Source organism: Cuculus canorus, chromosome 26, assembly GCF_017976375.1.
Source record: "Cuculus canorus isolate bCucCan1 chromosome 26, bCucCan1.pri, whole genome shotgun sequence".
In the NCBI taxonomy this organism is placed as follows: domain Eukaryota; kingdom Metazoa; phylum Chordata; class Aves; order Cuculiformes; family Cuculidae; genus Cuculus; species Cuculus canorus.
This window is the reverse complement of record NC_071426.1, coordinates 5,291,749-5,308,988: the sequence shown is the minus strand read 5'-3', so window position 1 is coordinate 5,308,988 and position 17,240 is coordinate 5,291,749. Positions and strand designations below refer to the sequence as shown.

Below are 17,240 nucleotides of genomic sequence, written 5' to 3'. Positions count from 1 at the left end.
TCACTCCAAATCCCCTTCTAGGCTGGTGATGGTTGCTGGTTACCTTACTCCCCTTTTTGGGGTTTGTCTGTGATGTCTCATGGAACTCTTATGGCTTTTCTCCCAGTATAAACCTCATGGAGCAGCTGATCAGCTCTTCCAACCTGCTTGTAATGCAAGTGGAAATTGACGTGTATAGCACTCTCAAAAAGGTACTGAGCAGAGGGGCGGGGGCTGGGGGGGGGGGCGTTGAACTCCTCAGCACAAGCTGGTTTGTAACGCAATGAGAATTTTAGCCTTTTTGGTGTTTACTGAAAGTAAATTAAATAGAGTATGGGAATCTGTGTATGAGTGAATGCGTTATGAAAATGTCTCTTTAAGAATGCAGCTGTTTGAAAACTTCAATTCACTCATGGGAGTTTGTCCGTTTTTCCCAGTGGATGTTCCTTCAACTCGTGCCTTCTTGGAATGGGACGTTGGAACAGCTCTTATCTGAAGCTGATGCCTGGTTTGCCCAGTATCGGAAAGGTAGGATTAATTGCCGTGGCCTTGATTGGGGAACATGTGGGTTAGAAAAGTACGAGAGACTTCTTCCACTTCCAAACTTCGTCCCGTGTTCTCTGAGAAGGCTTTGCCTCTTCCAGCTGCCCTGGCACTGGTTCCTCAACGCTGAGAGCTTTTTCATTGTTTTGTCCAGCGTTTCCAAGCGAGCAGACGGTCCCTGTTTGTGCTTTGTTGCTTTTGTTGTTCAGTCAGAGTGAGCTTTTGTTGCCGTCTCACTAGAGGGCACTGATGTCTTTCCAAAGAGGAAAAGTTTGGTCTGAAATGTTTGAATGTAAATGATTTCTTCATCTTAGCTGCAAGAGGTGATTTGCCTGTCCGTAATAACTTTCTCCAATCAGTAAATTTAAAACTCAGTCTCCATAGGGTCTGGAAAATATTTAGGAAAACAAATTGTAATACAGGTGGTCTGTCTTGCAGATTTTGGGCGTGCCGTTCCATTCCTGAGCTCAGAACAGGGGAAGGTGTTCCAGTCAGTGTTCAGACGCTTGAGATTGCAGTATATCATCAATGACGTGACATCAGCTGGAATAATTGACAACGATTACCTCATACCCCCCGGTGAGTGGGTGCTTGGCTGATGAAGTTCTGTGTGCCTTTCCCGCCTGTCCTACACCAGAGTCACTGGGAAGATCTCGGTGCATTTCCTGGTCTGATCGCTCATGGGTGATCTCCAGTGTCTGAGCTGTGGCTGAAGATTCAACAGAATTTGAATATTTACATGCATTTAAGTTTTACAGGAACACACGTAGGTGTCTTCAGTATTTTGTTGGTCAGTCAGTTTATTAAAATAGTCTATAATCAATACATAGTAGATTATCAGTAACCCTTGAGCCCCAGACATGCAAAAAACCCTTTTACTTTTAAGAGAACAAAACTTGCTGGGACTCCACTCTTTGCCCAACATTATCTTTCTCAAAAGATCTGGGTGGGTTTTGATAGGATCTGGAATAGTACTTGAAAATGGAAACCAAAAGCACAGGATGCTCTGAATGCTTCTCCCGTCTTCAAAGATGAGTGTAAGTTACTAATAGCTACTTAGGATGTTTTTGGAGGAGACGCAGTATTCACGTATTCTGCTCTTGTCCTTTTCTTTGCATTTGCATTTATAGACAATACATCCTCGCTCTGGATCCTGGTGCTTTTTGAAGCCCATTGAGTGAAACGCCATTTAATGTTGTTATAGGTTACTGCTATGAAGATTAAGTTGTCCCTGCAAAATAAAGTACCCCATTCTCATCTTGCTGCTAAGGTCCGAGTTTACAGATAGGCTTTGTTCTTTGCTTGGAAGCTGTCTGAACGTGGCTGGTGGGAGATGAATAAGACTGGAAATGAGTTATCAAGACGGGCTCTCACTTGACAATGTTTTTCTGATTTGGTTGCTGGTGTCCCTTCTCCATATCTCACTCTATTCAGTGTTCCCTTGTCATGGTTGCATATTAGCACTGAATTTTGCATCTTAACTCTGGCGGGTTTTTTTCCTGGCTTTCATGTACCAGCTCTGATTTTGGTTTCTCATTGTCTGCAGTGGAACTGTCCTTTCATCTGTGTACCGGTGATGTCTGTTTACAGATGTAATTACCAAATGCCAATTAAGACTGCTTTTATGGAGCTCTTCATCTCTCTTATTTATAATTTCTTGACATCGGTGTTCCTGTCATCTGTCCACACCTGTAGGCTGGGGGTCGCTCTGAACTCTTGCCATCTGTTAATATTTAACCTCTCTGAGTTGTGCTGCTGTCTTTTTGTCCAATTAACATTCACTTTTTCATCTTAGAGTGGCTTTTCACTTCATGCCATCATAGATGTCAACACAGCGATGCTAAAATGCCAGGAGAGACTTGTCAGGACATTTCTTTTGAAGCGTGCAAGCCTGATCAAATTGTTCAATGCTTTTTAAACACTTCCCTTGCCATCAAGAAAACGCAGTGAACATTGCTTTACTCAGTGCCTCTTTCTTGCGCTGCCGTACCCTGTTTCTGCCAGCACTAATGGTTTAGTTGCTCTCTGTAGATGGGTGTATCTTTCTCCCATTTGGGAATGTTTGCAGTATGGAGCTGCGTGAAGCCAAGTCGTGGCTCTGTGATGGGGGTCCCTGGGGGAGGGACTGGGCTCCTTTCCTTGCCAGAAATCTGCCAGTCTGGAGTTAACGTGAACCACTCCTGCCGCTGGAATGTACTGGCTTTCCCTGCTCCCACTGCTGGTTTAACTTAGGTCTACAGCAGGTGGAGAAGAGACTGTCTTTGGTGTTAGTTCTGACAAAGTCAGCTCCAAGAAGCTGGGTTTGCCTGTGCTCAAAGCATTCAACCCACAGCTGAAGGAGAAGGAGCATTACAGCCCGCTGCATCCGGCCGGGCTGCGGTTCAGGAATGGCTTGGCCAGTTCTGTTCAGTAGATGGAGCAGTTTTTGACATCAAGCAAGGGATAAAATTCTATATTATGCATAAAAAATCCTGGAAGAACAGATCTCATCTTTGATATTTTATATGCTTAAGTGATGTACAAAGGAAATATAATCTGTCTTACTTAAGATTGATATTGCTACAGATTGTAATCAAAGTGCAAAGACATCTTCATTCTGTAATAAACAGGAAGAAAACTTTGAATGTCCTGTACGGGGACGGGCTGAGAGAGTCGGGGTTGTTCAGCCTGTAGAAGAGAGGGCTTCGAGGGGAGCTTGTAGCGACCTTCCAGTGCCTGAAGGAGCTACAGGAAAGCTGGAGAGGGACTGTTTACAAAGGCTTGGAGTGATAGGACGAGGGGCAATGGGTATAAGCTGGAGAGGGGCAGACTTAGACTGGACATAAAGAGGAGATTCTTCACAATGAGGGTGCGGAGGCCCTGGAACAGGTTGCCCGGGGAAGTGGTGGCTGCCTCATCCCTGGAGGTGTTCAAGGCCAGGTTGGATGGGGCCTTGACCAACCTGATCCAGTGGGAGGTGTCCCTGCCTATGGCAGGGGGGTTGGAATTAGATGATCCTTAGTTTAATGATGGCACAGGAGAACTGTGGTTATGTCCTAGTGAAGTGGCTTTATCAGCATGTGAATAAGATGTTGCAAACCAGAAATTTGCCAGTACTACACTTGATTTCCTTCTCTTAATATTGCTGCTGTTATCCCTTACCAGCACTGTGGTAGGCAGCCTTTTCTTGGTGCTCTTTGGTGGGTGAATTTTCTGCCTATACTCAAACTCAGCAGCCTTCTATCTGTGTGTGTCAGGAGAAGAATGTTTCTTCGGTTGTTACAAGCTTAATTGCAACTCAGAGGCTGATTTTCTTGTGCTTATTGGAAAGGAATGCGTAACTTTTGCAAGGTTCACAAGGTATCAGGGAGCAGAATATTTGCTCTTTGGTAGCTGAACAGTTTGTAAGCTGTGTCACGGCTGAAATAGGCTGTGTCGCTGTGCAGCCGTACGGTGCGACAGGCAGCGTGACGGCAGCGAGTGTGTGGTTGGGACAGGGACAGGAGCTGGTGTCAACCATTGGCTATTGATAAAACACCGGCTTGAAATCGGAGAGAACTGGGAGGGCAGCGCAAGGAGGAGACCTCTGTATGTAATGAAGTACTGGTAGAGTTTTACACTTGGTAGTCCTGGCAATCCGTTGACAGGGGGTTGTAGGCACAAGCTGTGTTCAAATAAAGAACTCCTGTTCGCCATCCTAAAGGAGGCTTCAATAAATCCCGGTGCTGCGCTGTTGGAGATACTATGGGCTGCAGCATCCAGTGTCTGAGGTGAGAGCATCATACCCGAGAGGGTCTACAAACGTGGGAATTGCTGGATGGGTTGCAGTGTAGTGTCACTTTTGAGATGATTCTAGGTGGAATCGTTCTCAAGGAGGTTGCAGTGTAGTGTCACTTTTGAGATGATTCTAGGTGGAATCGTTCTCAAGGAGGTGAAGAAGGAAATCAGGTTGAAGACCTGAAAGAAATGGTGTAATTATTTCTTTTGTATTGTACACCTGGTGTGCAAAGGACCTGCAGGAGAAAGCTGAACTGCTGGGTTGGGAGTTCCCACAGAGTCTGTTCTTGTTTGAATAGAAAAGGTGTAAGAGCCAGAAATTCCTCACGTGTCTGTCTGTGAGTGACGTGGCCGTTGTTCTGTTCTACCTGGTAACTTCTGAACATTTCCTAAGCAGTATTTTCCCTTTTTGTGTTTACAAATTAACAGATGAACTCCAATTGAGATATGATGTATGAAACAGATCTGGACATACAGAAAAAAAGAGAAGATGCTCTATCTCCCCATTTATCTTTTTTTTTTTCCTTCTAGCACATCTCTTTGATGTGCCTGACCTCTGTAGATTTCCTTAATGGATTTTTATACTTTGTGTTGTGTTGGTGAATTCCCATTTTGGTCTTATTGCAGTCTGAATCTCAGCTCTGGAGTCAGGAAGGCAAGGGCTGGGTTTATAGTAATTTTGGCATCTGGGACTTCTGAGGCAATCTCAGCACTACCATCTCTTGTCTCCTCCCTTCTCTCACTCTTATCAGCTACCTGCTTTGTTCTTGTGGTAACAGTGGTTCTCACTGTTCCTATTATCCTGGTCCGTTCCCAGTAGAGTTTGTTCTCATACATGACTTCGCGTATTTGCCCGTTCTCTTGAAGAACTTACACACTGTGCTTTTTGGGTGCCTGTGATCCCTTTTGCGTAACCACCTTACACGCTATTATTTTTTGTTGTGTTTTGCCTCTTGGTTGCAACTGTTAAATTCATGCAGCCGATAAAATCTTTGTGGTGTTCTCAGAAGAAGGTATGATTTATGGTTATTCCTAGCAGGGGATAATTTCTGTTTGTTTTAACCAGATCTGCGATAAGTCACTGCTTCCTTTATCCATTGATTCTGTTTTCTTGTTTAACTCGTGTAGGATTCTGTTGGGGATTCAAACAGCAGCCTCTTCTCCCAGCAGCTTGTTAATGAGCTCTTGGGCTTAACAGAACTTTGTGCACCGAGATGATGTGTTGAGTTACATCACTTCTGGTAGTCGTGATTGCTTGATAAAATGGATGTGGTCCTGAGTTACCCGGTGTTAGGTGTTGATTTTTCTCTGTAGCTGAAGCCTGGAGATGAAAACACGAGTGCATTATCGGAGGGTGGATTTGCAGAGGCCATCCAGTCAATGTCTGCAACCTTATTATTTCAGTGTAATTGTATTTCTGTATTTGATATGTTTATAAACATCCCCATTCCCAGATCCAGAGACAACCCTAAGCTTGCTCTTTTTTTTTTTTAATTTCAGCGTGGCTGTGCTCTATTTACAAACAGCAGTGGTTGACCATGCTCAGAACATATGAAGGCAGTGATATCGGGTAGGTGTGATACAGAGTTTCTTTTATTTCTTTCTTAAATTAGAAACTTTCCTCTCATATAAATTCTGACATGATGAAGTGTTGGGGTTTACATTAAGAAAAGCTGGGGAAGTGCACTTTGGTGTTAAACTCTGCTGTTGTCTGAGGAGCTGTCTGCTCCCTTGGGCTGGCTCTATCTATCCTTGAAACAACAGAGCTCCAGAGAACTTGCATGATGCCACCAGAGGTAAAGGCTGGGAAGGGAAGTTCTCTGTTTGCTGTGATGTTGGTTAATGCTTTTCACCAGTACATTGCATTGAAATATGTGTTAAGGCTGTGGAAGAGTAACTTACAGTGAATGGATAACGAGAACGACTTTAGGAGAGCACGGCAGGTGGAGAAGCCTTTTCTGTGCTGCTTCCTCCTCCCTGGGCTGGGAGGGCAGGAGGCTGTGGGGTGGTTTAACTCGCTGTATTGCAGGAGAAGGCAGTTTGTTGTTTGGGGTTTTTTTTATGCAGGGATAACTGCACGCTAACCTCTGTTCCTCCCTTCCCATCCCAACCTCCCAGACCCAGCAGCCCTTGGCATCCCGTGACCTGTTCATTCCATCCATTCTCCTTGCAGATCCTTTCCCCCACCTGGTCTTTGTTTGATGTGATAGGATGTGATTTACGTTCACTGCCGGCATCTCCGGCTTCCCCAGGCAGCACATCCTTCTCCAATACCAAGGCAGGGGAGTGTCCGAAATCCACATTTTTTATATAGAATCATAGAATAGTTTGGGTTGGAAGAGACCTCAAAGATCATCGAGTTCCAACCCCCCTGCCATGGGTAGGGACATCCACTGGATCAGACTGCCCAAGGCCCATCCAACCTGGCCTTGAACACTCCAGGAGTTCTTTTGGTTCTTTTTTGGAGCAGCTTACGCTTATCTCCAATGTCCCATGGCAGTGGCTTCCATGGTTTAATTGCATCTTATGCAGGAAATATTTCTTGAATTGCTTCCTTTTGAAATTATAATGTAGTAGTGTGAAAAAGTCCCCCAGACTGACTTTGGTCTGAAGAATGGCCAAGATCTTTAAGAAGCTGTTCTTTCTGTCAATAGCAGTGCTTTAGAAAATTGTAGAGGTAAGGCATGTAATTGTGAATCTCATGATTTCAGCTCCTAAAGATCCGTTGAGTGGTCATAGCTTGTTTCTGCTCCTGTTATTTTATTGGGAAGACTTTTCTTGCAATGCTGCCGTTGATGTTATCTCACAGTAGATGATTGTACATCGTACGTTACCTTCTAGCGTGTGTGGGAACAACAGTTAATAGGGAAGTATTACCACAGTCATCACAATTCTGACACAAGAGAAGACCATGGAATTGCTGATTTTTGATGTCTCTTGGTAGCTCAGTGTCACACACCGAGGCTGTTTTAGTTGTTGGTCATCAGATGTCTGTGCTTCTGAAAAAGAGAACTCCTGTACCAAACTGAAGTGAAGATGATGCGATAGGACTAGTAGTAATGGGTTTAAACTATAACAGGGTAGTTTAGACTAGGTATAAGACAGAAGCTTTTTACAGTGAGGGTGGTGAAACACTGGCACAGGTTGTCCAGAGAGGTGGAAGATGGTCAAGTTCAGGTTGGGGCCCTGAGGAGCCTGATGCAGTTGAAGATGTCCCTGCTCACTGCAGAGTGGTTGGACCAGATGACCTTTAAAGGTCCCTTGCAACTGAAACTATTCTAAGGTGGGTATCCCACCAGTTTTAAAATGACCAACTTTCATGTCCAGCTACAGTGCTGATGTTTTCGGTGACTCTTGGAATGAGCAGAGTGTTTTCCCATGTTTTTCTTGTCTGTTGTGCTCTTTTGCAGTATGGGATTTTTAATTTTTTTTAAGACAGCTAAAACTGAAAATCTCAGGCAGAGAAAGTTTTACTCAACCGTAGTCGTGTGTTGGCCCAGATCTCATTCTGGTGTTCGTTGCTAAGGTCTTTCGTTACCAGCAATGGCCAGAGGTGGGCAAGATGTGGTGTTTCTTCTCAATATCTCTTGGCTACTGACTGCAGTAGTTTACAAACCGAATAGTTCGAGGCAGCATGCAGGTCACTGTTTGTTTAATGATGAATTGTCTTTGAGCGTGGTGTTCTCTGGAGTTGTGTGGGCAGGAGGTGTGGGATGCGTGGAGCCCTTCCCTGGAGTTGTGTGCAGCTCAGCTGTGCTGTCCTGTCACTGGGCTGCACCACTGAGGAGATGGATGTCACTGGAATTCCTGAGATCACTTCTCTGCCTCCTGCTGTGAGCTGTGGGGCCACCCTGCAGTGAGGTGCCCGTGGTTCGTAACTTGTCCCTTAGAGGGCAAGACCTGCAACTGTTCCTGTATGTTAAAGCCAATATTTTGGACGTTGGCTGAATGAAAAGAATTAAGGTTTTCAAACTATCCTTTTATCCAGATCTGCTGCTCTTCCTCTCACACCTACTGCCCTGATCAGGGTCTTGAAACATTTTTTCTTTTAGAGATCAGGAGGCGGGATGGGAGCAGCAACCTCGTTCTGGTTTGCTGAAGGAAGGCTCCGTTTTCACGTCCCACCTGGGCACAGCGTAACTGCACTGGCATTTTCTAGAGCTGCCCACATGGCAGTGTGTGATGTGCTTTGCTCTTTTGATAACTTTAGAATCATAGAATTGTAGAATCGTAGAACCACAGACTGGTTTGGGTTGGAAGAGTCCTTCAAGTCCATCCAGTTCCACCCCTGCCATGGGCAGGGACACCTCCCAGTGGATCAGGGGCTCCAAACCCCATCCAACCTGGCCTTGAACACCTCCAGGGATGGGGCAGCCACCACTGCTCTGGGCAACCTGGGCCAAAGCCTCCCCACCCTCACATTGAAGAAAGAGAGGAGAAGAAAATATTTCTCTTCAACTTTATGTAGTTTACATTGAAAAAGGGTAAACGTTTTATTCGCTGTTCAGAACTGGAGCATTTTTCAGTGTAGTACTGGAGTTTGAGGCTTTGAGCTGTAGCTGCTCAAGGTTTGCTTCTGCTGAAGTGGATTCACTTTTTAATTAAACGTTTGCTCTGTGGCAGATCTTTTGAGTCCATGAGTGGAATACTTTTGGCTTTGACAGTTTGCTTAACAACAAAATAAAACGAGACTGTTCCCTAAGCACATGGCAGGCGAGTGTAATGGGTGTAGCTGGAAGTTCTGCATCTTCTGAGGCTGCTCAAGGAGTTGGGCGAGGGGAAATACTAATGTCAGTTTGAACGTGAGTGCTAATGTTTGTGAAATTAATTACTAATTAAATAGGAACAAATCTGCTATCACCACTACTGAATTTAGGTCGGCTCCACCACCAGTTCAGTGTGAAGATAAGGGAAAAGCACATGGGAGGTTCTTGGACTGGATTTGGTTCGCAAGATTAACTTATCTGCTTAACTTATTCCTAAAATACTTAATCTTCCAGGATTGTTTTTTACAGAAATGGGGGGAAAAGCCCACAGACTGAGTTTCTTCATAAAAGTTACAGCCTCAGGTTCATGTGATGTGTGTGCAGTAATAAGATAGCAGATGCTGTGTTTCCTCTTGCTTATCTCGCTCAAAGCGTATCGATTGATATTGCAGGTCGGTAATTTAACTTGTATGGGATTGCCTTTCATTGTGATTTACACTACTTACTGTAAATGTTTGTCCTCAGTGTCACTTGGAAGACTTTCTGGCAGTGGTTGCTTATCTGGTTAATGATGTAATCATGGCTAAAGTTAAGTGAGTGAGGTACCTCTGGAAAACTGGGCCTGATTTTACTTATGCTGGCTCTGCAAGATTTCTCTATGTGTTGAAGCAATGCTGGCAGCTGCTGGGTGAGACAAGTTCGTGTTGGTGTAGGGTGACAGAATCGAGAGGCGTGAGGTACTTCATGATTGCTGTGGGTGAACTTTTTTTAGACAAGTTGCATAAACAGCTGCTTAAGAAATCTTCCGTAATGTCTCTGTGGAGCTGCCGTTCTGCCGAATCATAGAATCACAGAATGGTTTGAGTTAGAAGGGACCTTAAAGATCATCTAATTCCAACCTCCCTGCCATGGGCAGGGACACATCCCACTGGATCAGGGGCTCCAAGGCCCATCCAATCTGGTCTTGAACCCCTCCAGGGATGGGGCAGCCACTACTTCCCTGGGGAACCTGTTCCAGTGTCTCACCACCCACATAGTGAAGAAATTCTTCCTTATGTCCAATCTAAATCTGCCCTTCTCCAGTTTATTCCCATTGCTCCTCGTCCTATCGCCACAAGCCTTTCTGAATAGCCCCTCTCTAAGGCAGTCTAAGCTCTGCTCGGGGAAGAGTCAGTGGTGCGGTCAAAACAGTTTTACTCGGCTCTGTTCATCCTTTCCTCGTTGAAGTACCATGCAAAGCTGTTGAAGTGTTCTTAAGGTGCAATTTGTTTTGTAGGCCTGAAGAAATAAGTGAAGAGACACTGGAAGAAAACAGCATGCGATGTGGTCGGGTGCTTGAGGAGGATGGTGAAGTAAGTACAGTGTGTGGTGAAGTCTCTGCGTGGCTGTTGTCTGGGACAGGTTAAGGACTTACAGACCGTTTAGGTCTTAATTGTCAAGCTGCATGCGAAAGATGTAATGGAGACCTTAAAGAAATGATTTTGTTCTCCCTAGAAGGATGAAAACGTTTGCTGTCTGTGCAGTGAAGAAGGCATTAGTGTTGTAACTGTGCTCTTGTGCTGCGAGCAAGCCCCTGTTTGGAAAAAAAATTAGTGTGTGAAAGGAGGGACCATAGCCATGACTTATCATTTGAGACTCGTAAAATACATGCAGTTCAAATACAGCTTTTATCACTGACGTATCTTTCTTTCTAACTGAAATAGGAAGTTTTCTAGATAAATGTACAATGGCCACAGCCAGAACCCCTGTGTGTCCCCTGTGTGTCCACGTGTCTTTATGAATTTTATCAAAAAAGATGGAACAGGTTGGAACAGGTCCGGAGGAGGCTACAAAGATGATTGGAGTGCTGGAGCACTTCCCATCCGAGGACAGGCTGAGAGAGTTGGGCCTGTTCAGCCTGGAGAAGAGACGGCTCAGAAGAGACCTTATGGTGACCTTCCGGTACCCGAAGAGGCTACGAGAAAGCTGGAGCGGGACTATTCATAAAGGCTTGTGGGGATAGTATGAGGGGGAACGGGTATAAACTGGAGAGGGGCAGATTTAGACTGGACGTTAGGAAGAATTTCTTCTGGAACAGGTTACCCAGGGAGGCTGTGACTGCCCCATCGCTGGAAGTGTTCAAGGCCAGGTTGGATGGGGCGTTGGGCAGCCTGATCCAGTGAGAGGTGTCCCTGCCCATGATAGGGGGTTGGAACTGAGTGATCTTTAAGGTCCCTTCCAATGCAAACTGTTCTACTATTGTATGATTCTATGGAAAAACAGGAACTGTGAATTTTTCCCCACTGCAGTCGCTTACTATAAGGATGTTGTACTCCAGGGAATGCTTTAAGCATGGATGGGAGGGATGTGTAGTTAAGTGCTACTCAGAAATAAAGCAGTGACCGGGATGTACAAGTTCTGGAGCCACGTGTGTTAAATGTATTAGTGTGTTTGGAAGGCAGATGGTGCTGAGCTTGTCTTGGTCTGCAAACACTTGCTTCTAAAGTAAGTTTCAATCAGGTGTTTGCAAGTGTCTTTGAATCCTCCATACATCTCTGTAGCTGTGAATCCCATTCCCAGTCTGATTTACCGGAGAAGCAACACGTTCCATTCATTTTGTAGCCAATACTCAGGCTGGTTAGTTTGATTTTTTTTTTCTCTTGTGTCCTTCAGTTCGCCTGGAGCTGGTCTGGGTTCAACTTTGGCTTTGACCTCCTCGTTATTTATACAAATCAGTGCATCGTTTTCAAACGGAATACACTGGATGAGCCGAGCAGTGGCTTAGTCAGTCTGCAGCCCATGAGAAACGTGGCCTTCAGGTAAACAGCGGCCAACAAGGCAGACCCTGTGGTGTGTTTTAAAATGTCTTATCCAAACTACAGCTTTCCATCTGTGCTTGTGTTAAATTTTATTGCCACCAAGTTAGTTACATTTGAAAATGTTCTCCTTGGGAGAAACTGGGGCTGGAAAAACTAAGTTCTGGGAGACTGAGTAATTGAACTGTTGTTCTATCCCTAGGTTAAGTCTGGCCTGCTTTGATGACGATGGGACAAAGATTTTCAAGAGAACAACAGGATATCAGATCCTAAGTTTTGGGAACGATGAGGTATGTTTGTGGATTTTTGAGCTCTTGAACTTGAAGCATGAAAAACTTGAAGCATGAGGCATGAAAACATGCAGAGAAATCAACAATGCCTTTGAAGAGGAGGTCTTGTTATTGCTTATGTGGAATTCCAGTCGTTCCTTCTATAGGTAGTGGAAGATAAGCTAATTTGTGGAGTGTAACTAGAGTGAGATAGTGTGGATTTCCTAAGTGTTGATAGCAATGAAATTCATCCCCATGGTGCTGTGGAAGCTGCTGCCAGCGTAAGGTTTTGCTGGACGGCTGCTTGCTTTCCCAGACTTCTACGCTGCTGAGATTACTCTGGATAATATGTCCATCACGCTCCTGCTTGTTTAGAGCAAAGCTGAAGTTTGTTGGGAGACTGTCTTGTAAGCTGAGGAGTTAAAAGCATGCCTGATGTTCAAGGGTGTGTTTATCGCTCTGTTAAATGAATAAAACAAAGCCCTGGAGGAGTGGAGTTAAGCGAGTGAGCCCATTGCCACCCATCTGTGACAAGGGGATTTAGTAACGATTGTGAAGGACTTGATCATCAAGTTTCTGAAATCCTAATCCGCAGTGATACAGAGATACTGAGCACATAGGAAGCCTTTCCTTGTTAATGCCAACCTTACTGCAGGGAAAACGTTCAGTTTTCCTGCTCCAAACCAGTCCCTATAGAGTAAAACCGAAACATTCCTCCCAACAAGCTGTAATTTGCTTTAAAGCAGAGACTGTCCTGGTCGGCTAAAGCTCCTGAAACTGAGAGTGGCGGAAAAGTCTCCCTTTGTGGCCAGTTGTTTTCTCAGCCACCTCTTGGGGTTCTGCTGTCTTTGCTGCAGAAGGGTTGGCAGCACTGACTGATCAGAGTTAATAATATAAAATATCTGCTTCAGGTGAATTACTGTCTAGTTTGTGGGTTTTTATCTTCTGCTTTATAATACGTATCATTAAAATTTTCAGAACGACCGTTAGCGCCACTCTCGTGTGTTTTAATGTTCTTCCCTTTACGGGGCTTCCTTTACAGGAGCAGGTAGTGATAAATTTCCTCGAGGAAGAGAGACGCCCCTTCTTCCCGCTCTACATCAGCTGCAACTTCCAGTACACTACGCCGGAGGGAGGCACCACCAGATAATGCGGAAAACTGACACCTCTTCAGTGGAACAGGGGAGCCCTTCCACACTTCAACAAGAGAAAAGAGCCATACAGCAGCAGCTCTCAGCTAGGATTCTGTGGAATGCTGACCACAGACACGAGCCAAATCCCAGTTTTTTAAACTTTTTGTGACTTATTTTAACTTTTATGTTGGGAATCTATCCCGTTTTAGCTCAGGAATTTGTGACCTTTCAGTGCCTTTGGAGCTGTAGGTGTTAACACACTTCTAACATCAGTTAAGCAGCCTCAAAAGATCCAAGGGAAGAGCCCCGACCAAGGCATTCCTTTTCAGCTGGTTTGGCGAGTGGGCCGAGCGTGCACTGTATTTATTCTTTGTCCGAGTCAGGTTTTATGTTCGTCCGTCTAAATTTGAATTCTTACAGCAGGACATTTGAATTAAAATTTAGAATTCTGCCTCTTTAGTAGGCTAATTTTTTCATGTTGTTATAAAAATAAAGTCAATTGTACTTTACCATTTTTACTTTTATTTTATGTAAAAATGTGTTTGGCAAGATGGGAAAATGTGGCACCTTGTCAATAGATGAGTGGAATGCTCACCAGCGTCTGTCCTTTTCCACCACAAACAGCTTTTTCTATCGGATTTGCCAGTGAATGCACTTCTCTGTTATCTTGTGTTGCATCATACTTCTTTGGAAGCAGAAGTATTTTAAGGCACTGAACTTAGTAATTACAGAATCACAGAATCACCAGGTTGGAAAGGACCCACTGGATCATCGAGTCCAACCATTCCTAACACTCCCTAAACCATGTCCCTCAGCACTTCATCCACCCGTTCCTTAAACACCTCCAGGGAAGGCGACTCAACCCCCTCCCTGGGCAGCCTCTGCCAGTGCCCAATGACTCTTTCTGTGAAGAATTTTTTTTCTGATATCCAACCTGAACCTCCCCTGGCGGAGCTTCAGGCCATTCCCTCTTGTCCTGTCCCTTGTCACTTGGGAGAAGAGCCCAGCTCCCTCCTCTCCACAACCTCCTTTCAGGTAGTTGTAGAGAGTAATAAGGTCTCCCCTCAGCCTCCTCTTCTCCAGGCTAAACAACCCCAGCTCTCTCAGCCGCTCCTCGTCAGACGTTCTCCAGCCCCTCACCAGCTTTGTTGCTCTTCTCTGGACACGCTCCAGAGCCTCAACATCCTTCTCGTGGTGAGGGGCCCAGAACTGAACACAGTATTCGAGGTGCGGTCTCACCAGTGCCGAGTACAGAGGGAGAATAACCCCCCTGGACCTGCTGGTGACCCCATTTCTGATCCAAGCCAAGATGCCGTTGGCCTTCTTGGCCCCCTGGGCACACTGCTGGCTCATGTTCAGTCGCTGTCAACCATCACCCCCAGGTCCTTCTCCTCCGTGCAGCTCTCCAGCCACTCTTCCCCCAGTCTGTAGCACTGCACAGGGTTGTTGTGCCCCAAGTGCAGGACCCGGCATTTGGCCTTGTTGAACCTCATGCCATTGGCCTCGGCCCAGCGGTCCAGCCTGTTCAGATCCCTTTGCAGAGCCTCCCTACCCTCCAGCAGATCCACACTTCCTCCCAGCTTAGTGTCATCTGCAAACACCCGGTTCTCTTGCATGTGCTTCATGATAGCACTCAACATTACCTGTTCCATGACTTTCCCTGGCACTGAGGTGAGACTGACAGGCCTGGAGTTCCCCGGATCCTCTCTGCAACCCTTCTTGTAGATGGGCACAGCATCAGCCGCCTCCAGTCCAGTGGAACTTCCCCAGTCAGCCAGGACCTCTGGAAGATGATGGATAGGGGTTTGGAAAGGACATCCGCCAGCTCCTTCAATACTCTTGGGTGGATCCCATCCGGCCCCATAGACGTGTGGGCGTCTAGCTGGGCAAGCAAGTCTCTAACCGCCTCCTCTTGGATCACGGGAGCCTCAATCTGCCCCTCTCACTCTTGGATTTGTAAACAGAAGGAACAACTTTCTTTGCTATTAAAGACTGAGGCGAAGAAGGCATTAAGTACCTCAGCCTTGTCCTTATCCCCTGTCACTGTTATTCCTTCTGCATCCAATAGAGACTGGATATTCTCCCTCGTCCTCCTTTTCCTGTTAATGTACTTAGATACTTAAGAAGCAGTTTTACTTCTTGTTAACTGAAATACCAAAGAGGTACAGTAAAATACCTGGGTTTTATGTAAGGTTAGAGTTGAAATCTGAGCTTTGGTGGTGGGTTGAGCTGTCCCAAGGCTCCTGCTTTGTGCCAGAGGCTTAGCATCTCCTTCTGAGGTCCAGATCCTGCTCTGCCCTGGCACCCTGCTGGCTCCCAGCCCTCCCACTGCCCTCACGTGCTGTGTGCAAACGCAGCCCCGCGCCCATCTGTCCTCGCTGCTGGGGAGCTGCCACCCTCAGTGCAACGAGGACGGGGGATGTGGAGTGAGAGCTGGCTTGAAACTCATCTTGGTGGTTTTTTCCAGACATTAATGACCCCTCCCCATGGTGTCCGGGTTTTCCCGGTCCCCGCTGTGCCCTCCCAGCTATGAAGGGGCTCTTGGTGCCAAGAAACAAATCCCTTTCCAGCTTTGGTCCTGCTTCCCAGTGGCCGCGTTCAGGTGCGTGAGATGGGGCAGCGGGGCGGGTGCTCTTCCTAAGGGATTGCTAAGGAGAGAAGCACAGAAACCCAAACACATCACAACTAACCCCAGAAAATGGGGAGCTGGGTTTTTTTTTCATCTCTTTTATTTGTCATTGACTCGGAGCAGCAATTGTGGCGAAGGGAGGTGAGAGGTACACCACCACACTGAGGAAACCGGGAGGAGAAGTACAAAAATAAGGAAGCCTCTCTATAATATAATAGCAGTCAGTTACTAAAAATAAATATTGTAAACACGAAATAACAACATCAGGTGAATCTACAGTCTCTTGTTCCTGTTAGCAGCCCCACAGTCTTTGGCTTTATTGATGTCCCCCTGTCCCACACAGAGCCATCGCCTGCACTGAGATGCGTTTTCTTTGCTTCGAGTCAGAAAGACGTCAGACTGGTTAGAGATGTCAACAAGATCCATAACTGGACTCTCATCCTCCACATCGCGTTGTGACCAGGAATTTTCACCCTCTCTCCTCCGACAGAGAGCCTGGACACGGCTGGATCGCCTGCGGAGAGGCCGTGCAGCAGAGGCACTGAGCTGCCTCGGAGCTGCTTCCAGCCCAGAGATCTGTGCGTCTCGGACCCTCCTCACACGTCTTGGGTGGTGGAATGTGATGCTTCTCCCTACATGTCCCTCAACCCCAGGGAGGGAAGAGGCAAATTCCTTTTGCAAGGCTCAATAATTTGCTACTTGTGTGTGTGCAGTAACAATAAAATCCTGTCGCGAGTGCCACGAAGGAGAGAATCACCAGGGAGATGTCAGAGCCTCTGGCACAGCAGCCGACCCCATGGAAGACCCTGTTCTCCTGCTGCCCATGTGGCCGGAGAATGTGCCAGCACACCACCAGGAGTGCAAAGAAAATGCATCCTCATGGGAAAAACCAAGTGAGACAAAAGCCATCCTGAATGCACAAAGCAGTGCTTCTGACTGGAGGAGAGACAGATCGAGCAAGTCAAGCTGATCGGTCTTGTCCATCCCTCCCTACGTAGAACAGATCTGATCTTCCCTTCATATTAATTGTTACGATTTCACCTTCCCTTCTCATTTTAAACACGTTCACAGACTGTCCCAGGGCACTGTGCTCATGTAGGTTACAGTCCCACCAGAGTGACAATCGGACTGTGCAGCAAATGCTACTCATCCTCTTTGAAGAGGAGCACAAATGTCTCTTCATCTTTAATAAAACCCTTTCTCACAGCCAGGGCCAAGGGCATCCCTGCAGCCACGCCATAATGATGGGGTCTTGAAACGCTCCGAGTGTTGCTGTTTACCTGGAAACACTTCAGCCCCTGCTTGATTCTGAGACAAAGTGAGGGGGAAGCAAAGGTTCTCAAGCATTATGAGAGCCTGGGTGGTATCCAGGTGGGATTCCATCGGACCAAGCCCAGCCCAAAACCCTCCCTGACCTCACAGAATGCTTC

At 46.2% G+C, this 17,240-nt stretch overlaps 1 protein-coding gene across 1 annotated transcript in view; it reads left to right on the top strand.

The window, feature by feature from the left end:
* LOC128854649 (germ cell-less protein-like 1) overlaps positions 1-14,760 on the top strand; it is a 31,634-nt gene extending 16,874 nt beyond the window's left edge. Inside the window, exons 10-17 of the mRNA XM_054088782.1 lie at positions 107-191; positions 417-507; positions 961-1,101; positions 5,779-5,848; positions 10,261-10,336; positions 11,637-11,782; positions 11,982-12,069; positions 13,091-14,760. Coding sequence (XP_053944757.1) covers positions 107-191; positions 417-507; positions 961-1,101; positions 5,779-5,848; positions 10,261-10,336; positions 11,637-11,782; positions 11,982-12,069; positions 13,091-13,198 — 805 coding nt within the window. The 3' untranslated portion in view covers positions 13,199-14,760. The remainder of the gene's footprint in view (positions 1-106; positions 192-416; positions 508-960; positions 1,102-5,778; positions 5,849-10,260; positions 10,337-11,636; positions 11,783-11,981; positions 12,070-13,090) is intronic.
* The last annotated feature ends 2,480 nt before the right edge of the window (positions 14,761-17,240 follow it).